The 24,663-nt window shown below is 41.2% G+C and overlaps 2 protein-coding genes across 5 annotated transcripts in view; both read left to right on the top strand.

The window, feature by feature from the left end:
• Positions 1-24,663, top strand: part of NALCN (sodium leak channel, non-selective) — a 294,668-nt gene that overhangs the window by 201,435 nt on the left and 68,570 nt on the right. For all 4 annotated transcript variants that reach the window (XM_043477974.1, XM_043477976.1, XM_043477975.1 and 1 more), the window contains 3 exons: positions 2,471-2,607; positions 3,928-4,069; positions 20,813-20,886. In XM_043477974.1, coding sequence (XP_043333909.1) covers positions 2,471-2,607; positions 3,928-4,069; positions 20,813-20,886 — 353 coding nt within the window. The remainder of the gene's footprint in view (positions 1-2,470; positions 2,608-3,927; positions 4,070-20,812; positions 20,887-24,663) is intronic.
• Positions 22,273-22,814, top strand: LOC122447370 (60S ribosomal protein L21-like). Its single transcript, XM_043477978.1, has one exon. The coding sequence runs from the start codon at positions 22,309-22,311 to the stop codon at positions 22,789-22,791; it is 483 nt and encodes a 160-aa protein (XP_043333913.1). The 5' UTR covers positions 22,273-22,308; the 3' UTR covers positions 22,792-22,814.

The following is a 24,663-nucleotide window of genomic DNA, read 5'->3' on the forward strand; positions in this document are numbered from 1 at the left end:
AAGGCGGAGGAGAAGATGACTGTGACCACAGATCCGGGATGGATTTGAAGGAGCCAAACCACACGGGGTGTGCGAGGGTGGGCGGGAGCCAGGGGGTGCTTCTGACCAGGGGATCACCAGTAAGGATCCAGAGAATGGGCCAGCTGAGAGGTTTTTAGGAAAAGAGTTCCATGTTTTTTCTTCTGATGGCATATCCTAACTAATATACCATCTGCCCTTGTGTCTCTTTGAAGACTTTTAATTCTCATAAAATGTGCGTCCCAGTCCCGGCAGGCCTACAGCTCCAGTGTTGACTAATGTGATCACGTGTAGCAATTCTGCCGCCAAGAAGTCTCTAGAAGGACAAGCAGCACCTTCTTTATTTTTTTCCTAATTTCTCCCTTTTTCCTCACCTTGTGTTCACAACACTTTGTGTATAAGTCAGCTAGAAGGACTATTATATTTTATTGTCATTATTTATTTCTGTAGCCATCCGTTATAATGCGGGCTCCGTGAGAGCACATGCCGTGTCTTAGTTATCTTTCTGTCTCCAGAACTTAGCATGGAACCTGGCCTATGGGATTTGATTTATAAATGACTGCATCGATGTGTAAATAAATGAGTCAGCAGTCGCATGAATTAAATACTTCATTTCTGCTCTGTCTTCTCAGCCTGTCTTTGGCTTTTTATAATTGCCTTCCTCTCTGGTCTGAGTTAACATATTAGTTATTTTTCTTTTTCCCCTGGGTGCTCTGCTTACCACTACAAATATTTTTCTATGAGTTGTGCCAATAAACTTTTGGAAAACATGTCTCTTGCTCATGCATCTCTGTTTATATATGGAGCCGTTTTTCTGATTGCCTGCATCTCCTGGAAATGCTCGCAGGGTTTGTTCTACACCTTTGGGAGCTCATTCTGCATCACTGTTGTTGTCATAACCGTCAAATTACTGAGAGCACACGGTGTTCAGTGTCCCGCTCAGGGAGGGAGAAGGCGGTGAACAGTGGTGGCCTCTTCCCTAAATGATCCACCGCCAGAGACAGAGAGTCAAAGATGACTCACAAAGCTATAGAAGATATACAAATGGGTAAGGGAAATATTCATATTATATAAAACCAGAAGAACAGTTCCTACAGTGGTTATTCAGTCAATAAGTCATGTCCAACTCTTGTGACCCCATGGACTGCAGCACACCAGGCCTCCTTGTCCATCACCATCTCCCAGAGCTTGCTCAAACTCATGTCCTTTGAGTCAGTGATGCCATCCAACCATCTCATCCTCTGCTGCTCCCATCTCCTCTTGCCCTCAATCTTTCCCAGCATCAGGGTCTTTTCCAATGAGTCGACTCTTCATATCAGGTGACCAAAGTATTGGAGCTTCAGCTTCAGCATCAGTCCTTCCAGTGAATATTCAGGGTTGATATCCTTTAGGATTGACTGGTTTGATCTCCTTGCTGTCCAAGGAACTCTTGGAGGGAGAAAAAAAAAAGGCAAGTTTCCCAAACTAGGAATCAGGAATAGAATCTGCCTGTGGGCTCACAAGCAGTTGGACAGCCGAGCCTCATATGGCACTGAATTTGGGATGTCCCCTCACAATGCTCATGGTCTCTCTGGCCAGTTTGGTTATCCCCACACGGTAGGAAGGAGGAGCTGCCGTCTGTTGTCTTTGTAAAGGCTTCCTTGGCCTCTCACGTTCATCTTCCCAGAAACCCAGGACAGACTGTCACTATAAAGTAAAAGCATATACCGCACAAAGGATAAGAAGTAGCTTTTGAAACATACTTCCCTAACCCCACCAAGAAAGACTGTCTGAATTAAAGTACTTTTTGACCTCTCAGCTCAGAATGTGTAATGTAAATCCACAGCTTCCATGAAACCTAATCTGTAGAAATATAAAAACAAACTAACAGAAGCAGAAATAAACAAATAATAAAACCATTTGCTTGTTAATCCCCAGATAGCTGATGGCGTGTAATTGAATAATTCCCAAGCATCTTTATAACTGCATAGAAAACTCTGGCTTTATGTACCAAATGTGTTGTTTCCATTTTGAGTTTTTCTTTCATTAATCTGCTAAACTAAAAATGATCAGTTTCCTTGACATTCTCCCTCTTTCAAACATTACCACTTGGGATTTTCAATTTTTTTTTGTTTTTTTATTCTTTTGATTTCTGTTTCCAGCACACATATTTATAAAACATTTTGCTGTTTAAATATGTTGGTGATAATGTCAGTCAACAATAAAAAAATCATGTTTGGGATGGAAAAGGGATTATGTTTCAGAGTAAAATAAACATTTTTCTTCTAATTTTATTTTTTCTGGTTTAGTTTTGGTTCCGTTTTTGTTTACTCAGAGCTCAGACTTTGAATACTTGATGGGGCTTTACTGCCACCTGCTGTTTCTTCATGTAATAACTCATTGTTCTTTGATTCAAATATTCTGATAGACTCTGACATATAGATTCCCCCCTTTCCTCTTACTTTTTCTTTAGTTAAAGCAAAGTGAAGCAAATGCAGACACCAAGGAAAAGCTCCCTTTGCGACTTCGCATCTTTGAAAAATTTCCAAACAGACCGCAAATGGTGAAGATCTCAAAGCTTCCTTCGGATTTTACAGTTCCTAAAATCAGGTATTAAAGTATTTCCTTACTTGTCTATCTCAATTACGCTGTAGAACATTCATCTTAAGTCTGACTCATCCCTTTCAAACTCATGTGGGCGTGGCCTCTTCCTAAGTTATTACCCATGCTACTACTCTTCCTCTCTTAAAAATCATCGATCCCTTTAAACAGTACATCCAGAGCAGAGTCTCCTGTTTTAGCCCAGGCAGGAAGACTGCCGACCGACCCCTGCTTCTCCCTGAGACCGCTCCCCGGGAGTGTGATGTCCCAGGGAACTGGTGCAGGTGGCCCAGCTTGCAAGGATGGTGCGTAGGTAGACATTGGCCTTTGACCCTCAACCATATCAGGATAAAATTGCCCCTGAAACCCTTCTGAGTTCACCTAAATGGAGAAATGACCACTGGCCAGGTTTCTGGATGACTGGGACAGCATTTGTTTAGAATGCCATGTCTGGGTACAATATACTTTGTCTCTGAGTTTTTTTTAAAAGAGGAACCATGGCATTTCATAGCCACACTAATATGATTTTATACCACCTTTGCCTTCAGGTTAAACACTTGTACTGCAGATGCTTTGAAACGTTTATTTTTAATGTTTAAAGGAAATTCTTCCAGTTCTAGCTCAAAACTTACAAATATAATTAGAATAACGTCAGATATGACATTTATATGTAACTACTTTTAAAAACAATTCTATGGGAAGGTTATAGAAGTATGAGACTGAAGATCATGCCATAAATTTAAAATTCAAATCAAAATATATTTGCACTTATGATTTAAAAAAAAACAAAATTTAAAACCTGAAAATACAAAGTATATAAAAGAGTCATAAATTAGATTCAAGATTAGCGGGTATTTGAAAAGATGTTATTTGAATTCTCCCCATGCCTTGGAGATCAGATGAAGTTTCATTTGAGTTATTTTGAGTCTTTAAGTGTAAAATTATCTCTCAAGCATTCTTACGATAAGTGAAAATTCAGAGAGATGAACTAAGATCTTATTACCACAATAAGATTCAAAAGATACCATTAATTACTGAATATTGTTGCATAAAAGTAATTTTAGGGACATGACTTTTTAAAAACAGGAATGACTGAAGATGCAGGAATTTTTCTCTAAATTAAACATTTTGCAAATAATATTTTCAGTGAAATCTAAACACCTCTTTATCTTATTTTCTATGAACTTGTCTATGAACATGTCTTATTTTCTATGAACTTTTGTCACTGCTTTAACTTAGCTCAGGCAAATGCGTCCTTGCAAAACACCATCCCACCCCTTGCTCCTTGTCGTTAATAATGCTTGATGAATGTGTGCTTCTTTTGCGAAGGGAAAGTTTCATGAAGCAGTTTATTGATCGCCAGCAACAGGACACCTGCTGCCTCTTACGAAGCCTCCCGTCCACGTCTTCCTCATCCTGCGATCACTCCAAAAGGTCTGCGATTGAGGACAACAAATACATTGACCAAAAGGTAAGAACCACTGTCTCAAAGAACCAGATTTTCTTAAGCCTTTGTTAGAGGAAAGGGCTTCCCAGGTGGCTCCGTGGTAAAGAATCTGCCTGTCAATGCAGGAGATGTAAGGGACCCCAGTTCGCTCCCTGAGTCGGGAAGGTACTCTGGAGGAAGACATGGCAACCCACCCCAGTGTTCTTGCCTAGTACATTCCATGGACCAGGGAGTCTGGCAGGCTACAGTCCAGGAGGTCGCAGAGAGTCAGAGGCGACTGAGTCAAAGAGGGATGGGGGTGTTAGAGAAAAGAGCCACAGCACGTAACTGGGCCCTGAAATCCTCCAGTCTCAGGAGAATAGCCAAGAAAATAATTTTAGCTGTTGAAGAGATCATTAAACCTAACCTTTGTAAATTTGGGAATTTAAAATTCACATTTCTACAAGTCAGCTTTTGAGCCTTGACGTATGACAGCTGGGTGGCTTCCCGTAGGTTGACAGTCTCCCCAAACCTGCAATTTTTCATGTGCAGAAGAAAGGGCTCTGAGCTCTCAAGTTCAGCCCAGGGTTAATGGTGGCCTGTACATTGCTTTCTGCAAGAGACATGCTTATTCCAGTTATTGTGCCAGGGAGACTAACTAGAGCACGCTTCTCTAAAATCAGTCCCCGAAACTACCATTTATTGCGTTTACTAAGGCCTGTGGCAAGTATGTCTTTATCATTTGAGCTTCCCTGATGGATCAGATGATAAAGAATCTGCCTGCAATGCGGGAGACCTGGGTTTGATCCCTGGGTCAGGAAGATCCCCTGGAGAAGGGAATGGCAACCCACTCCAGTATCTTGTCTGGAGAATCCCATGGACAGAGAAGCCTGGTGGACTATGGTCCACGGGGTTGCAAAGAGTTGAACACGACTGAGTGACTTTCACTTATCATTTGAAAAGTAGATAGGGAATTTTTTCCCAAATTCCACAGTTAGAAATGAAAAGAGTTTGTGCAAGAGATTGCACATTAGAATTTATTTGCAAAAGCATCTGATTCAACTCAAGTATTTCTCTTTTGGAACTCCTAGTTTCTCTTTTAACCCTTTAAATTGCTGCCACCGTTTTTCTGCGGCTTATCATCAAATACAGTAAGTCCTCTACAAATGAACAAGTTCTGTTCCAAGAGTGCACTCGTAAGTCCGGTTTGTTCTTAAGCCAACAAAATTAGCCTAGGCGCCCAACTAACACAGTCAGCTGTATTGTACTGTATTATAATAGCTTTATAACACCTTTCACAGATAATACATAAGAAACAAACACAAAAAATAAAGAAATACATTTAATCTTACAGTACAGCACCTTGAAAAGTACAGTAGTGCAGTCCAACAGCGGGCACAGAGGGGCATCGAGGGAAAGGCGGGAGGAGCTCCTGATTGGAGGGAGGAGAGGAGCTGGGAGACGGCAGGGCTGGAGGGTGGTCGGGGATGGGAGATGGAGTGGGATGGGATGCGAACTGCAGAGTCACTCATGCCCAATGCTGATGGAGTGCATGGGGAATCTTCAAACGTTCTCCACTTGAAGGTTCATTTATAGGGGACTCATGGTTTATCTTTCTCTATTATCATGTGGACATAAAATACCAGTTCCTTCACACTCCAAGGTTCTCTGTTTCTCCCTGTTCTCCAAAGGTTACACTTCAGAGGATGTTTACTTATTCCTCTCCTCTTTGTCTCCCATCCCCTCCCAGAATGAAACAAACTTCTGCCGTTTATCACTGCCTCAATTCCCCAGTTCTCTGCTGTAGTTTAGTGATTTTATTCTCAGTGATGATGACGATGGGGCTTCCCCTGGTAGCTCAGACAGTAAAGAATCTGCCTGCAGTGCAGGATACCCGGCTTCAATCCCAGGGTCAGGAAGATCCCCAGGAGAAGGGAATGGCAACCCACTCTGGTACTCTTGCCTGCAGAATCCCATGAACAGAGGAGCCTGGTGGGCTACAGTCCATGGGGTCACAAAGAGTTGGACACAACTGAGCGACTAACACACACGTGATATTGATGTTGGTTTATCTTGTAGTATGTTTTTTCTCCAGGCTTCCCGGGTGACACTAGTAGTAAAGAACCCACTTCCCAATACAGGAGACAAAAAGAGATGCGGGTTCAATCCCTGGGTTGGGAAGATCCCCTGGAGGAGGGCATGGCAACCCACTCCAGTATTTTTGCCTGGAGAATCCATGGACAGAGGAGCCTGGCAGGCTATATCCATGGGGTTGCAAAGAGTTGGACGTGACTGAAGCGACTTTGCACGCACATACACAAAGACTTGTACTCTTTTAAAAAAAGAGTTCTTATTAAACTTGTCATGTCTCTTTCCCCAGAGTTATGTTTACTCATATTGTGTACATGGCTTAGAAGCAGAAACATTTCTATGTTGGTGGATAAGCCAGTGGGAAGATAATCGCCTGGTTTCAGCCGATCCGTCTGAAATTGCACTTTACATACAAAAACACAGATTGCCTTATTTTCTAAATTTATTTCAGAAGTGGATTTTAAGCCAGAGAATGTGCTGTGAAGCCCCAGTCTGGGCTGTGGTTGTGACCTGCCCTTTCCAGGAAGGATGCTGACAGCTGATATCATTAGATGCCCAACTTGACAAATCCACAGCTTGCTTTTTTTAAAAATCCCTACTAATGATATCCATTGGAAATATCAACACAAAATTGAAGTCTTTATCTCTGAAAATTTATTTTCTCTCTGAAAGGAAACATTTCCTGAACAGAATATTTCAAAATGGGTGAGAAAAAATAAAAGATCGGCGTGGGGGTAGGCTGGAGGGTGGGGGAGAAGGGGCATCTGAAGGGAATTTGGAACATCTGTGAGTTCACCATCATCCTTGCCTCCCTGGGTGGTCTCTACCTTGAATTAGGTTGAAGAATTTCAAATGCCATCTCTGATCTGTTTAATGTTCTTATGTGTTTGCGACTTCTTTTTATATTCTTGCCTGTTACTTTTAACTATCTGAAAGTAAGAAAACAATTATAGCCTTATTCTGTAACCTGAGTCCCCTCATAATCCCCTAATGTATAATGAACTAGCAAAGAGCCTGATCCTCGGGGGATCCATGTCCCTCAGTTCTAAAGGGCCTGGAACCTTTGGGAGACTGCAGGCGGTCCCCATCTAGAAGGTCGGTTGATTCAAACACACAGGACGTGGTCTTATACACGGAAAACCATCAGCAGTGCTTAAGTTGCCCTTCATCCCTCATTGGCCATATGTAGATAAGCTACAGTTAGAACGATATCGTTCATCTTTTTACAGCCTGCAACATCTGGAAAGTGGCACGTAGGGACCATAGTTCATCTGTTCATCTCAGCAGTAGCAAGCTGTTGCGACAGCAGAAAAAAAGTCTTCCCTGGGTGGCCACCCATTCTTAAAGCTTTGACTTTCCTTAGGCTTCTAGGAAAACAGACTTAATTCTTTCAAGATTCACTGTTTCCGGCTTAAGCTCCTGGTGCTCTTCATAAATACTTAGGATCTGTCATCCTTGAGGGCTTTGGGCCAGGGAAACCCAAGACAAAGAATCCCACTTAATGAATTGCAGTGATTAGAATTTATGGGAAGTATTCAGAAATCAAGGAGAAAGTAGCCTGGAATCTGTATTTTTAGGGTTTTTTGTTTGTTTTTGGCTGTGCTTTGCAGCTTCTATGATCTTAGTTCCCCTACCAGGGATCGAACCTGCCTCCCCTGCATTGGAAGCACAGAGTCTTAACCACTGGAACACCAGGGAAGTCCTTGGTATCTGTTTTTTTTTAATATGGCAAACCCTTTTCATTTTTCTTAAGAAACCTCTAAAGCCACTTAAAAACAAAAATATACAAACACACAGCAAAATTCCTGAACAGAGCACGTCTCAGCAAGTGCTTGTAAATTTCTGTTCCATTCCAGCTGCCTTTGCAAACGCCAGTCAGTGTCCAGTGGAGAGCAAGGTCCTTGGCTCTGTGTGAAGAAACTCTCCCAGTTTTGGGGAAAACTCTGTTTTCCCCCAAAACAAGTATGAAATCAGAAGAAAATGAGAGGCTGGCTTTTGGTGCTTCTCATAAGGTGAACCAAGGAACAATGAAGTATTAATAAAACTTTTCTCCTAAAGATTACCTGTCAGGAGAAACTTCAGACTCCCTCTGCACTAGAGCAGCTTACTTTTTTCTTGCCAAAGAAGACTGAGTCTCTAAGAACCTGGAAATCACAGGTTAAGGGGAAGACCTGACAACAACAGCCAGGAGGGGTGAGGGTGGGCGTGTGTTTGATTAGACAGTGCAAGAAAGCAAAAGCACAATGTTAAGCGAGATTTTCTCAAGTAATTATCCTGGCTTTGAACAACTGTAAGAAATTCCCATGGCAACCTCACTTTGCAGAGACCATGTTTTTTAAAATAGCCCTGTTTAAAAAAATAAATAAATAAAATAAAATAGCCCTGTTTGATTACCTTTATCACATAGTTTAAAAATACCTGTCCTCCATAAGCAACGAGCAAACAAAAATCTAACATCTGTTGTGTGGCTTGATCAAATCCTGAAGGAAAAAGACAGCAGTGTGGTCCCACTTTTCCCTTGGTGTGAATGTCCTTCCAAACCCCATAGAAATGGGTTCCCAAGTGCCAATCCCCACATCTCACCCTTCCCTTTCCCCTACACACCCATGGGAATCTTCAAAGGGTTCCCTTTCTTCCCAATTAAAGGATAAACCCGCAGATCTTGAAGGATTCTTTCTAGTTTGCAAGCAGTAGAAAATCAGGCAGCAGTTTTCTACTCATCTTTCCCCTCTGTATTATTGAAATTCTAAGAAAATCAACCCTGAATATTCATTGGCAGGACTGATGCTGAAGTTCCAGTACTTTGGCCAACTGATGGGAATAGCTGATTAATTGGGAAAGACCCTGATGCTGAGAATGATTGAAGGCAGGAGGAGAAGGGGATGACAGAGGATGAGATAATCAGATAGCATCACCAACTCAATGGACATAAATCTGTGCAAACTTTAGGAGATTAGCAAAGGAGAGGGAAGGCTGGTGTGGTGCAGTTCATGGGGATCACAAAGAGTTGGACACAACTTAGTGACTGAACAACAACAAATTATTGAAATTAAACCCTCAATTTCCTAAGTAGAGTGTTTGTTAATAATAATAACAATAAACTGAGACTCGAACTTGGCTTTCCAGGGGACCTGTTAGTAAAAGCAACCCGCTTAGTGCTCAGAAGTGAATCATCTCATCAACGTCAAGGTCTCCACCATGGCTGGATCTGAGGGACTGTCTTTGATGGACCTCTCTGATCTTTCTGACCTTCGGCCTTGGCTGGGGCGCCTCTTCTGGGGTCAGAACCTCGTGTCTGGGGAACAGGAGGGCACATCCCAGGGTCATATCCGCATGCGACAGACGGAGCGATGAGGCTGTCCAGGCACGCTTGTGCCTCTGCATTTCCCAGAACAGTAATTGGAACCCGTGTGATAAAGACAGTGAGGATTTATTTCTCCAACAGCAGATAATGTCTGCTGTCTTCTGCTAAACGCATAGGCATTTCCATAATAAGCCTTCGTAATTAATAGCTAACACATGTACAAAATGAGGAGGAAAGTGAAAAAAAGTTAATTATTGCATTTCGTTTATCATTTTCATTTCCACAGGTCTTCAAGATTCACTCAGTCTTTCAACAAGCATTTATGGAAGGCCTGTTACTTGTATGGCAGTCCTGTGGGCTATGGGAATTCAGAAGTGAGTGGGATGCGAACTATGCCCTTGAACTCTGCCCTTTAGAATCTTTTAGTCTAATGGGGAGAAACACGTGTGAATGGATGAAAGTATAAGGACCCCATAAATCCTTCCTACCAGAGAAGGAAGATTGAGCAATAGAAGAAGTAGGTGCTCCAGGCAGAAGGAAGTATGTGGAAAGATATGGATAGTGTGATCTGCTGAATGTAACTGATGGTGAGAAGCAAAATAGAACAGTCATTAAGGCCAGTAATACTGATTATGTGATGTAGGTGCCAACTCTTATCTAAGCAGAGATCATTGTTATTTTTAAGGTTTGTTGCAAGAATTAAATACTTATATGTTAAATGCTTAGCATCATACCTGGCATAGTATATGATATGCCTATCACAGTGGATAAGAAAAGTTACTTTAGGGACTTCCCTGGTGATCCACTGGTTAGAACCCAGTGCTTTCATTGCCAGGGCCCAGGTTCTATCCCTGCTTGAGGAACTAAGCTCTTGCAAGCCGCACACAGTGGCCAGAAAAGAAAGAAGAGGAAAAAGTTACTGTAATTAAACCATGCCATGAAGTCAGATTCAGCAAGTGCACTTACAGTCATCAATCAAGAAAATTTACTTTTACTTAAATTAACTTTAAGAGGTAGCAATCTAGTTGAGCACAATATATTAGTTACTGATTTATTTTTCTTATTGTCCATGAATCTGATTTTTTTTAAGTCTGACTTTTGATGACATTTCATTTGCTACCTGCGTTGCCTATCCAGTGCCTTTGCCTCTCAAGAAGTAAATTAAGTTATTCTGGAAAGGTTTACTGTTCACAAAGACTGGTTGATTGCCATCCAGCATTTTATAATTTTCTACATGATTATAGAGTGTTCAATGATTTGTTCCAGTAACTCTGCACATACTCAGCCTGATCTGTAATTTCCAGGGTGAACGTTAACTCACTTTAAAAAAAGAGAGAATAGCGTGTTTTCATCTTTCAGGCTTTTACTGAAAGAATTTTCTAAAATAATAGCTTAGCAACTCTGTAGTGCCATTCAAACCTCTCTCTGGGAGAAGACTGGGGCAGAGCATGATGCTACCGCTAACCAGGGGCTTTATCACAAAGATACAAAGTAGTGTGGTCCCAGGGAGGGAGGAAGCGTGTTCATCAAACCCAAAATGAAAACCCTGCCACTTCTCTCTGTAGCATATGAAGCTTTAGTAGAGAAATGATGGCCCACGTATTCACAATAATAATGGAAAGGAAACAAAAAAAGAAAAAATGCACCAATTAAATGAAAACTTTTTTTCCATTTTTATTGATCTTTGCAGTACATTTTTTGAACTCAAAATACAGTTGCATTTGCATGCATGATATTTACTTGACAGTCATTTCTTGGGGACTTTTATATGCAGTGTGCTCAGTCCTCCTAAATCAAAAACACATTTTCCTGCTTTCAGCTAACCTGAGAGGAGGGATTCCCTGTCAGTGATTTTCTTTTTTTGCAGAATAATTGATTGTGTGATCATTTTTTGTTTGGAATTATATGTAATTTGTTTGCCTTCCTTGTGTTGTCGCTAAGTCGTGTTGGACTCTTCTGCAACCCCATGGACCGTAGTCCTCCTGTGTGTGGGTTAGTCACTCAGTCGTGTCCGACTCTTTGAGACCCCATGGTCCACCACTCTCCTCTGTCCATGGGATTCTCCAGGCAAGAATACTGGAGTGGGTTGCCATTTCCTTCTCGGGGGATCTTCCTGACCCGCATGATCAAACCCGCATCTCCTGACTTGGCAGGCAGATTCTTTACCACTGAGCCACCGTGGAAGCCCTTCATGCATATTTATTTGGGATCAAATGTAAATCAGTCTAAGGACTTCCCTGGCGGTGCAGTGACTGAGACTCTGCATTCCCAATGCAGGGGGCCTGGGTTTGATCCCTGGTCAGGGAGCTAGATCCCACATGCTCCAACTAAAGGTCAGTAGAGAAATAAAAGACTTTTTTTTTTAAAGTTAATCAATCTATATTATACATAATATAGAAAGATTTTGATCAAGTATTTTCAGTACAGTCTGAGAGAGCTGACACTGACACTAAACCTACCTTTGAAATTTACATTTTGCTGTAATTTTAAAATATTCTTCCCTTTTGAGTACACTTGTACTTACAAATTTTATTTTCCTTGAAGTCTCAATGTGTTACAGTTGGTGCTCCTGCTGACATTCTTGCTGTTTGGCTCTGAAGTTCAAATACAGTTGAATTGTAATTGGAGACCAGGGACTGTTCCGTGTACTATCAGAGTGCCGTGGGTTTTAAATTCACAAACAGCTGTTTGTTTGGGTAAAAGCATCTGAGATTTTCTCCCAGAATCATAAATCCACTCATTTTTAAAATCTCTGCAGATTTTCAGTCTTTGTCTTTCTGTTTATCCGAGTGTGTGTGTGTGTGTGTGTGTGTGTGTGTGTGTATGTAACATAGCCATGAAATAATCATTTTGCTTTTTCCTATATAATCTAAATCTACCCAGCACATGCTGTGTTCTCTTGCTAGTTAGCACTGTATATTGTGCATGCAGTTGTGCTAAGTCACTTCAGTCGTGTTCAACTCTTTGCGAACCTGTAGACTGGAGCCCACCAGGCTCCTCTGTCCTTGGAATTCTCCAGGCAAGAATGCTGGAGTGGGTTGCCATTTCCTTCTCCAGGGGATCTTCCCGACCCAGGAATCAAACCCAGGTCTGCAGCACTGCCAGCTGAATTCTTTACCACTGAGCCACCCGGGAAGCCCAATTCTGTCCACATACATCTATGTGTATATTCTAACTTTCATGCCTGGTGTTTTCTCGAGATTCAGAATTTACATTATTGAAATAACTTAAGATCAGAAATCTTGACCCATCATCTAAAACCTCCTTTTCACAAAAGTCACATTTTAAGACATTTTTCAAACCTTCCTGATTTGCTAGTACAATGATATTCACCTTTATATACATTGTAATAGGTCTATTTTAACCTTGCTACCACTGACACTAGTCACCTTTAATTTTATTTTTTCCTTTCTAAGCATAATGTCGATTCTTCAAAAAAAGTTTATTTTATGGAAAGAAACATTTTGCCATGCACAGGATCTGTCATATGCACTTTGGGATTAATTTTCAGTTCACAGGTGCATGAAAAATTCAAATACAGATAAATGAGATCCCACCTTCAACCTGTATAATTTTAAGTAATTGCTTATTTCTAATTACTATATTTTATGTAGGAGACTTATTCAATAAAGTGGTTCATTACAATAATTATACTACACTTTTCCCGCAGAATGACATTCATCAAGGCTTGCTCATTGGACCATGGTTTGGGGCTAATGGGTGTGTTTTTATAAATGCTTTCCCACTTAATATCAATCTGTCAACATTTTCTAAGTGAGAAAAGAAAACTAAGGCCTCTCAAACTTTTTCCCACTTAGCAACAGAAATGTATTGTTAACAACTCCAAAACAGAATAGTTGAATGTTGTGGTTTTCTTTCTCAAATAAACATTAGTGGCTCCATTTTGAAGGTTACTACAGTGAAAGATGGCTCTTTAGATCTAAGCAAGGAGCGCCCCAAAGGAATCTAACATTCCCTGATAGGCCTGTGTTTACTTCCAGTTGATTAAATAAATTGAATTAATGTTCCAATTAGCTAAAAGTTGTGACGGATCCCTGATTTTAAAATTCAGTAAATGTGAAATATAAATCCTGTAAACCATCCTGACTCTAATGGGTTAGAAAGGTCATTGATCTCTTTTAATGCTTCATGGTTGTTATTCTAAAAGATCAATTATGCTTACACAGAACAAAGGAAGAATTTGGCTAGTTAAGATTTTGCATTAGGAGTTGGGACAAGAGCACATTGTACGTGTAAACCAAATCTTTCAACTCAAGCAAACAATGTTTTATTACAGTAGAGCTTTCAAAATGCTTTTTAATTTTTCTTTTATTTAATACTGCTTTATAATATGATATTTTGCATAGGCATCATGATATAGTAAAAAACCGTACAATCCAGAACTCTGCAATAATAATAATTCTGCAATCTATTATCTGAGTAACCTTAGAGAACCTAACTTCTGTAAACCTCAGATCTCTCATCTGTTAAAACAAAATAAGAGAGAAAGAGAGATAATAATACCTACCTATGAGGATTAATTTGAAGATTAAGTTTAAAATATGTAATATAGTACCTCACCATATGATCAGAGAGCCAAAGAAATGAATAAGGATTTAGTGGATTTGAAATATACAGTTTACCAGTTTCATGTTATGACCATTTATACAATTCCTCATTCAGTGACTAAAGAATATACATTCTGATTCAACAACACATGAATGATTTACAGAACATGACCACTTACTACACTATGAAGGAATTCTGAAGAGAAACCAAATCAGTATGTTAGGCATTATTTGACCAACATAGAATAAAGTTAGAAACTAAATAACGACTACAAAAAAAAATACCCACACATTTAGAAATTTTAAAACCACTTCCAAATAACTGAAGGATTATGGAGGAATCCACCATGGGAAAAAAAGCATCTAGAACTGAAAAATAATGAAAGTTGTATACATCAAACTTGTGAGAAGTAACTAAAGGCATTTTTAGAGGAAAAATCATGGCCTTGAATGCATATTTAGTAAAGGAATAAGTGCTGACATTAATCTTCCAAGTATTTAACTCAAGTATTTAGAAAAGAATCAACCAGGAACATAGTAAGACGGCAGGGGAGAAATAATAAAGCTAAAAGCAGACACTAATTGAACAGGAGAAAAAGAATCAATAAATAGTGTCAATAAAACTGTGTTCTTTAAAAAGACTAATAGAAGTGATAAATCTGCACAATTCAACAAGAGAAAATTAAGGAGCTTTCTGGGAAAATGACAGAGACACTGGCACAGTTTCTTACTCTCCTATAATTCCCACATGAAAATAAACAGAATGCCTATATAATACACCAGAAGTCTATAAACAATATTTACAACAAACCAAGGTAAGCCACAAACTCTGGATAAAAGCAGATTCAGGCAAACCAATAGCCACATGTTTTGCATGGTACCTTAGTCTGTTTGAGCTGCTATAACAGAGTACGACAGATTGGGTGGCTTAAACAGCAAACATTTATTTCTCACAGCCCTAGAGGCTGGGAAGTCCAAGATCAAGGTGTCAGCAAAGTCAGCGGTTGCTTTCTTGCTGTGTCTTCGCCTGGTAGAAGAGGGAAGGACATCTTTTTCTGGTCTCATAAGGACACTCATCCCCTCCTAGGCTCTCTATCTTCATGACCTACTCTAAACCTGATTGCCTTCCAAAGGCTTCTCTTCTAATAGCGTCACACTGGGGTGAGGACTTCAGCACATGAATTTGGGAGGGAGACAGAAACATTTTATCAGTAAAAAGGGATATTGGTGCCTGTAAGAGAAGAAGCCAAGGTTAGTTACAGGGCATCTAGTGCTTCTGGGAACAGGCAGGTACCCTCTTCCTTCCACACTGAAGTAAAAACATCCAGGAGTGGGGTCAAAAATAACAAGAGTGGTCAAGGAGAAAGCAGACCCAGATAAAGTTGGTGCTGGCAGGAGGGAGTGGAAACAACCAGGAAATCCCAGAAATAAAGCTGCCACGTGTGATCCCTATTTGCACACAGAAGAGGAAGCTCTGAAATTAGGAGAGAAATATTGGAAGTATAGAAAAATAAGTTTTGCCTGAAAATGAGCAACCAAAAACCATCAAAGTCAAGTTTCATAAAAAAGTTACACGTAAAAGATCGTAAGGAAGAGAATGGTGTCTTGTGGACCACAAAAGCTGCCCTAAAGACACTCACAGTGAGCTCAAACTGTGCTAACTATTGTAAAATAAGTGAAAAAATGTTACACATCACACAAGGTTAGGAAAGCAACCTAATTAAGAATTAGGAAAATTCATACGTAAGGTGCTAGGACTCAGGAGAGAACTGTAAATAAAAGCAATGAAGACTAAATTAGAAGGAACATAACCTGATTGCATACATCAGTTGGTGCTTTAAGAGAAAAAGAAAGTGAAGGAGTGGCAATTGTAAGAAATCAGGAAAAAATGAAGAAAGAGATTGAAATGATTTAAAAGAAAACTGCAGACGGAAGAAAGTGAAACATGTCCTACATCTGTATCTTAGGAGTCCCAAAAGAGGAAAGCCAAAGCAATAGAATAGAAGAAGTACTCACATTTTCTGAAATACAAAAAGATTTGAAAGTATGTATTGAAAGCATGCATCATTTATTCAAAAACATTAATCATGAATGACCAGAAATAAGACCTATTCCAGATAAATTACAGGACCTTAAATTTTTTAAAAAATCTAGCTCAAAATAAACAAGTGATTTAAAAAGAAAAGAACATTTAGATTCCCGTCAGCCTTTTCAGCAGCAATGCTTTGTGTCAGAAGAAAATAGAGGGACATATAGGATGCTCAGAGAGAGTGTATGTGATCTAGGTTTTCTAATAACTGAGAAAACTGACTTTCAAGATGTAAGAATGTAAGTAATGTACGAGGTAAGTACTACTGTGCCCATGAGCCTTTCCTGAGAGACCCACTAAAAAACATACGGCAGACAAGCATTACTCCAAAAAGACTGCTCGTTTTCATCATTTCAGGTGCCTGTCGGTATCTTCTCCAGCCAGAAGAGGGCACTGCAGAGCAACGTAGCTCTGAGTTCCGGATGCTTAGAGCCTGTCCTTGGCTGAAAGAACTGTGCAAGACTTTCCTAAAGAAATCAAATGACTAGATCATCCCTATATAGGCCTTCTTTATTTGCAGAAAAAACAACAGTTTCTAAATACATGTCAAGGCTAACAGATATAGATACATAAATAAAGAGAGAGATATGCAGATACCTACATAGATCTATGCAATTCTCTATATCTGTATCTATAGAAGATCTAGGTATCTTCTTTCTTCTGTCAGGAATCTCCCAAAGTTGAATTGAAGTTATTCTACTACAGTATTTATTCTTATAGTTTATCCTGCTCTTAGTTTTAAAACCAATTCTCAGGGACTCCTTGGTATGAATTAAAAATGTATTCTGACACTTTTATGTATAGAACGGATGAGTAATAAGGACCTGTTGTTTAGCCCAGGGAACGCTACTGTATGCCCTGTGGTGATCTAAATGGGAAGGAAATCCAAGGAAGAGGGGATGTATGTACGCGTGTAGCTGGTTCACTTTCTGTACCGCAGAAACTAACATTGTAAAGCAACTGTACTCCAATAAGAAAAATAGAGTATTCTGTTTTGTTCAGTTCAAGTTTAGGACAAAGGAGATTTGGAGGCTCTTTAGAAATCATTTAGAAATCTCTGGGCTTCCCTGGTGACTCAGACGGTAAAGAATCTGCCTGCAATGCAGAGACCCGGCTTCAATCCCTGGGTTGGGAAGATCCCCTGGAGGAGGGCATGGCAGCCCACTCCAGTATGCTTGCCTGGAGAATCCCGTGGACAGAGGAGCCTGGCGGGCTACAGTCCATGGGGTCACAAAGAGTCGGACACGACTGAGTGACTAACTCACTTTTCTTTAGAAATCATGGGCAGTGCAGAAATAATTGTATAAACAATAGAACAGATACTGTCTGCAGTTTCTGCGAAGGTGTCTCCCAACATGAAGAGCACTGTTTTAAGTGTCCGCTGCCCAATTACGGGGCCTGTAGCTGGGTGACTGAGTTCAGACCATCATCTTATACTAAGGGAAAGACATAGCCAAGGCCTGTCTTTGTCCTTTGAAGATGAAACACGAGTTGTGGGGTCCACAGTCCTCTCCTGAAACTCACCTCCTCAGGACCTCCACGGCCTGGGCCCTTTCGTGACTGTGTGAACACCTTCCACTGGGTCTGCTGTCTCCAAAGGGACTCCACTCAATGTTCCTAAGGAGATGTGCTGTTAAATCAATGCCCAAAGTCACTGTCAGTCGAGGGGATAAAATATAGGAAAGCTTTATGACTTGATCGCAGCAGACAGGCTTTTGTGTGTTACCCTGAAAATGTAATTTTTCAACAAAATGACTTCCACTCTTGTTTCCGTGTCTATACGTTAATGTATTCTCCCAAGAGTTCTAGTGAATAATGAAACCAGCTCCATCTTTCATTACTGAGAACAGATGAGTATGCTGCCTCTCCTCACATGAGAGAAAGTGGTGCTTCCCTTCGTGACGGGTCTGCCGTGACGCAGGACAGTTCTGTTGCTTGTGGCGATGTCCTGAAGGTTGTCAGTTATGCGGGGATGACCAGCGCTTTCCCAGCTCCTGCCATGTGGCCGTGCGGGTTGACATGACCGCCTCTGTTTCTAGGTTTGTCTGCAGCCTGGGGCCCTGTGACTTTGTACCTCAAGTTACTCATCTTTTGTTCAGCAGACCCTGGATGGTCTATCTTTCTCTGAATACAGCTGTTCAGTCTCCTGCTTGATCGTCTTCCCCCAACTTTGTTTGAAGCACATTATGCCTTATAGTATTTCCTCCACTCGCCTTGCTGAAAGGGCCACCTCACTCAGCACTTAAACGGATAGTTTGCACCAAATTAATCTGCCCTGTGCGCACATTTCCAACTTGAACCTTTATGCACTGCCTCCTTTGCCTGTAGAAATCTTAACCAGCCTCCAGGCCTAGTACGACTTCTACTTCTTCAGTCGAGCCTTTGCTAACTATTTCAGACACGCCTAGTTCTCCCCGACCCAGAACCTTACCACCGCTTCTCATTCTTTCCTATGGTGCATATCACCTAAGACTTTGGTAACTACTGTATCCTGCTTTTTTCTGATAATCTCATGTGTCACAGCCTTGTCGTCACAGTTACTCCCCTACATACCAATCTCAAGGTGCAGACTTTCACAGATGCGCGCGTGTTTTCGCATATCCGGTCACGTATGTTAGTTCGCGTGTCTGGTGGGCTGTGTCAGGCGTGGGCGTCCTCTGCAGGTGACTGTGCTTTTCCGTGCCTTGCTCTACAGGACTGTGTAGAGTCCAGCAATGCCGTGTCTTTATTTCTGGCCTGTTCGCTCGGTGCCAGCCCCTGTATGCCGTATACTGCGCTGATGTATTTTTCAAGGTGCATGCATGCGTGCTCAGTCGCTTCACTCCTGTCTGACTCTCGGTGTCGCCACGGACTGTAGCCCACCAGGCTCCTCTGTCCATGGGGTTCTCCAAGCAAGAATACTGGAGTGGGTTACCATGCCCTCCTCCAGGGGATCGTCCAACCCACAGATCGAACCTGGGCCTCCTGCATGGCAGCTGGACTCTTTACCGCTGAGCTACCACGGAAGCCCTAGTTTTCAAGGTTCTATATTGTAAAGATTACAAGTGTTCTCTTTATTTTTCGTGTTTGTTTCTTACATACTATTTGTGTGAAACATATTGTAAACCTATTACAGTACAGTGCAGCCGGTTGTGTTAGTTGGGGGCCTCAGCTAACTTTGCTGATTGTTGTTCAGTTGCTCAGTCGTGTCTTGACTCTTTGCGACCCCATGGACTGCAGCACGCCAGGCATCCCTGTCCTTCACCATCTCCCAGAGCTTGCTCAAATTCATGTCCATTGAGTCAGTGATGCCATCCAGCCACTTTATCCTCTGTCACCCCCCTCTCCTCCTGGCTTCAGTCTTTCTCAGAATCAGGGTCTTTTCTAGTGAGTCGGCTCTTTGCATCAGGTGGCCAAAGGATTGGCGCTTCAGCCTCAGCATCAGTCCTTCCAGTGAATATTCAGGACTGATTTCCTTTAGGATTGACTGGCTTGATCTCCCTGCAGTCCAAGGGACTCTCAAGAGTCTTCTCCAACACCACAGTTCAAAAGCATCAGTTCTTTGGTGCTCAGCCTTCTTTATGGTCCAGCTCTCACATGCATACATGACCACTGGAAAAACCACAGCTTTGACTTCGGACACAGTCCAACTTTGTTGGTCTTATGAACAAACTGGACTTACAAACGTACTCTTGGAACAGAACGGTATATAGGAGACTTACCGTATAACTAGGCTTTTTGGAGTCTGGTAAGCAAGACCTCAGGTTCTGAGTAACTCTTTATCTCCAATAGCCGCTGAAATCATACTAAGGACTCAGTAAATCTAGTCTAATCTATTGATCCAAATGCACAGGGCTTTGTCCGAGTACTGTCTGTGGTCTGCACTACACCTCCTTGTTCCTGGATCTTTCCAGGCTACTGTGCCTCTCTCTTCTTCCTCTGCCCATTTCCCATCCTCTCTGGCTCCTGAATATGTGTCACCAATTGCCTTCTGCAACTATGAAGCTGAGTTTGGGGAGTGTATCTTCTGGTTTGTAGCCAGCCTCCAGGGTTGTTTTTTCTCGTCCTTCCCCCTGGAATAATTTCATCATTGTCAACAAGGAAGAAACCTTGAAAGTTCATCTCATGTTTGTCTCCATGTCTATAGGCAGAAAAAGCTCCTAAACTCATTATTCAGATTAGGATTGGGTCACAGACCAGGAACCTGAATCAGGCGTGATGTGGATTAGGGGACATTTTACTGAAAGATGGCAGTAGGAGTCCAGTAGTCATTGCAACCTTGAATTCTTTGGAAACTGAAAAGCCTGTGTGGTTGGAAGGAGTGCTCAGATGTGTCTGACTCCTCCTCTGTCCATGGAATTTTCCAGGCAAGCATACTGAAGTGAGTTGCCCCTTCCTCCTCGAGGGGATCTTCCTGACACGGGGATTGAACCCACATCTCCTGCATCTCAGAGGGTTTCTTTATCACTGAACTATCGGGGAAGCCAGATGTAAGGACATTTTATTACCAATGAGCGCAACCAGTGTGTTACCCCCATAGCTGTGACATGTGGCTGAAAAAGCTTGTTTGCAGTTATGTTCAAATAAAGTAGGGGCAGAAATTAAAATTAAATGATAGAATCAATCATATGATGGTGCTTCAGTGAAAACATTCACGCCTCATGTTTTAATAGTGTAGCTGTTTCTTGTATGTAATGATCTGTTGGTATGTTTCCCCTTTACATTCTGAAACTAAAGTCACACTCATAATTTTACAGCTTCGCAAGTCTGTCTTCAGCATCAGGGCGAGGAACCTTCTAGAAAAGGAGACTGCAGTCACAAAAATCTTAAGGTAACACCATTTAACATGGATACACAATTAAACACAAGCAGGATTATATGAAACAAGAAAAAAGCTGTTTTATTAAGTAATGAACTAATTTTCTGAGTATTCATGTATACTTCTGCTAGAAAGTTGGTTTGGGTAACTGTGTGCTTAGAAATAATGTCAAACACATCATTGATGTCTTGAAAAAGTAATATTTTACTGACTCAATTGGTCCTTTTCTCTTTCATGCACTTAAACATAAATTTTAAGTACAGACAATGGCAAAAGATGGAAATAATTTCTCCTTACAAGTATTATGTCTTTTGTGATGTCTAAAGGACAAATCACAATCTAAGGGGAGAATGGTAGGGAAAGCTTTCTGTATTTTTAATTTGAGTCACAAAACTCAAAATTTGTATTCTTTGTCATTCGAGAAGAGCTCTGCCCAAAGTGTGAAATGAGTGGCCGACTTCTGCTGCTCTTGTTACTTATCAGCTCTGAGAACAGGGTTATGATCTCAGTAAACTGTAGCTACCTCTGTATTTTATGCGTGTGAGCTATATGCAAACCAAAGAATTCTGGTCTTTAAAAGCATGTTCCATATATTAACTAATTCATTTTGTTTTGCCTTAGGATCCCTCTGTGTCCTACTGGTGGGATTCCGTTAATAGAATGGGATTGGGAAGATGGAGTATTATTGTTTTAAAAAATCCTTAAAAAAATAAGTTAACTTATATATGAGTGCTGCATGCTTAATTCCTCGGTGGTGTCCGACTCTTCACGACTCCATGGACTGCAGCCTGGTCTGTAGCCCCCAGGCTCCTCTGTCCATGGGACTTCCCAGGCAGGAGCACTGGAGTGGGTTGCCATCCCCTTCTCCAGGGGATCCTCCCAACCAGGGAATCGAACCTGCATCTCCTGTGTCTCCTGCCTTACAGCAGGTTCTTTACTCCCCGAGCCATCGGGGAAGCCCTGACTTACGTATAGTACCTGTTAAGCGTTCACTTTATGTTCACCCATGTATGAACACAAATCACCAAATTAGAGCATAATTCCTAAAACTAGATACTCTGTCAGGTGGGTTCATAGAAGCTTAAACCTAAATATTATAGATGCTTGAAACTAAAGCTTAAATAGATAAATATGACATATAACAGGTCAGTTATTTCTTAAGTGTGGTAAAGTTGGGGGTAAAGAGATGATTAAGTAAAATATGAATTTTTTTAAATTTTATAATTATGTATTAATGTTAATAAATGTAGAAGAATTAATGCCACAGATAAAATGGTATTAAATAATATATACCATTAAATAAGGTGATTATGATTTATTGATTTATTAAAATCAGTGTATATCTAAAATCCAGGTAAGAATCAATAGCATATCCATTTAGAATGCTTATACAGCTTTTCGGCCGGAACCGCCATCTTCCAGAAATTCGCCAAAATGACCAACACAAAGGGAAAGAGGAGGGGCACCCGCTACATGTTCTCTAGGCCTTTTAGAAAACATGGAGTTGTTCCTTTGGCCACATACATGCGAATCTACAGGAAGGGTGATATTGTAGCTATCAAGGGAATGGGTACTGTTCAAAAAGGAATGCCCCACAAATGTTACCATGGCAAAACTGGGAGAGTCTACAATGTTACCCAGCATGCTGTTGGCATCATTGTAAACAAACAAGTTAAGGGCAAGATTCTTGCCAAGAGAATTAATGTGCGTATCGAGCATATTAAGCACTCTAAGAGCCGAGATAGCTTCCTAAAACGTGTGAAGGAAAATGATCAGAAAAAGAAGGAAGCCAAAGAGAAAGGGACTTGGGTTCAGCTGAAGCGCCGGCCTGCTCCACCCAGAGAAGCACACTTTGTGAGGACCAGTGGGAAGGAACCTGAACTGTTGGAGCCCATTCCCTATGAATTCATGGCCTGAAGGGTGTAAAAATAAAGACCTGGACTGTACAAATGTTTCTCTTAATTGAGTAGAGGTGTTGTGTCCAAATTCAGTGGGTGATGTCTTTTCAAATTTTGTGTTTTTTCTTCCTTAAAGATGTAAGATAGTTTGTTGTTCAGTATGCTACAAATATTATTAAAAAAAAAAAAAAAGAATGCTTATACAAGCATGTAATTTTAATGCTGTTTTCTGAACTCTACCTTGAAGTATCAGGAAAGAAAACTGAGTGAGCTACTTAAGCATATTTTCTAAGACCGTGTTATAAAGTAACATGATCACTGTAAAAATATAAGCATTTGGAATATAATTTATTGGCTCATGTATTACAGAGAAGAAAGAAAGTAAGAAATGGGCTTCCCAGGTGGCTCAGCAGTAAAGATTCTACCTGCCAGTGAAGGAGACACGAGTTCGATCCCTGGGTCGGGAAGACCCCCTGGAGGAGGAAATGGCAGCCCACTCCAGTATCCTTGCCTGGAGAATCCCATGGACGGAGGAGCCTGGCAGGCTGCAGTCCATGGGGTCACGAAGAGTCAGACACGACTGAGCAACTGGGAGCACATGCATGCACACCTAAACATTGGAACCCAGAGGTGGAATGGCTGACAAGACGACCAGATAAATTCATAATAGGACGCCCTCTCCAAACGGTGCTAAAGAGGAGTCTGTTTCTCTTCTACTCCACCTGCATTATTAAGAATAGTAAGGTTTTTGGCCACATTGCTGGGCAGGTGGGATTGTATTTCCTTGTTTAAAGTTTGGAGGAGGTGATCTTTAGGCTTCCCCAGGTCTATACACAGGTTACTGGACTTAGTATTGGGGGACTCTGCTCTCTATAACCTGCTCTCTATAACCTTGAGCAACTTACTTATCTGACCCCCATTTTTTCATCTGCCTTTGCAGCGTAGATTGCCCAAAAAGGTCACCTGAATAATTAGTTGATGAAGCCAAGTGAAATGTAATATTTGCTACAAGGGAAACCCCAGTTCCCGGTCTTAATAATGACTCAGAAGGGGTAGGTCAGGGGTGGAATTCATAAGGTTTGGGGCTTGGGTTTCAGTGTTTTTTGTAGGAAAGTCTGGTTAAGATTGGGCAAAATTCTTGATGTAAGGGTCTAGATCATTTTGCAGTGTGTACAACTATGGAATCAGTACGTTGTACCCAGAAACTAATGTAATGTTTTATATTAGTTGTCATTTTAGTCGCTAAGTCATGTCCAACTCTTTTTGATCCCATGGACTGTAGCCCGCCAGGCTCCTCTGTCCATGGGATTTCCCAGGCAAGAATACTGGAGTGGGTTGCCATGTCGAACCCAAGTCTTCTGCATTGGAAGGTGGATTCTTTACCACTGAGCCACCAGGGAAACTCTATGCATCATTTACACCTCAATTAAAAAAAAAAAAAAGAGTTTAGTACTCTTCAGGATATACAGGTAACAAATACTATTACTCCATTACTGTTTGGAGGAGGGCAACACTCAGGGTCAGGAATGAGGAAGAGGTAACACACCTTCACGTGTCCACTGCCTTTAATGCCCTTTCCACCCTCTATGGCTCAACAGTTCAGTCATCAGCTATTGAGATGCAGTTTGCATTTCTATTTTTTCACTTAGCTTCTTGATTCAGGAGTGATTTTGAGAAGAGGGAAGATAAATGGTGACTCTGAGCTGCCATCTTTACTCCAGAAATCGATCCTATTTTATGTCTTTTGAATTATTAAACTACCCGGTGGCTCAGATGGTAAAGAATCTACCTGGGATGCAGGAGACTTGAGCTCAAATCCCCTGGGTCAGGAAGATCCCCTTGGAGAAGGGAATGGCTGCCTGCTCCAGTATTCTTGCCTGGAGAATCTCAT

The sequence above is a fragment of the Cervus canadensis genome, chromosome 9, assembly GCF_019320065.1.
Source record: "Cervus canadensis isolate Bull #8, Minnesota chromosome 9, ASM1932006v1, whole genome shotgun sequence".
In the NCBI taxonomy this organism is placed as follows: domain Eukaryota; kingdom Metazoa; phylum Chordata; class Mammalia; order Artiodactyla; family Cervidae; genus Cervus; species Cervus canadensis.

Bases quoted from the DNA above. Each gene is read 5' to 3' on its own strand.
- LOC122447370 (XM_043477978.1), top strand. From the start codon at position 22,309: ATGACCAACACAAAGGGAAAGAGGAGGGGCACCCGCTACATGTTCTCT.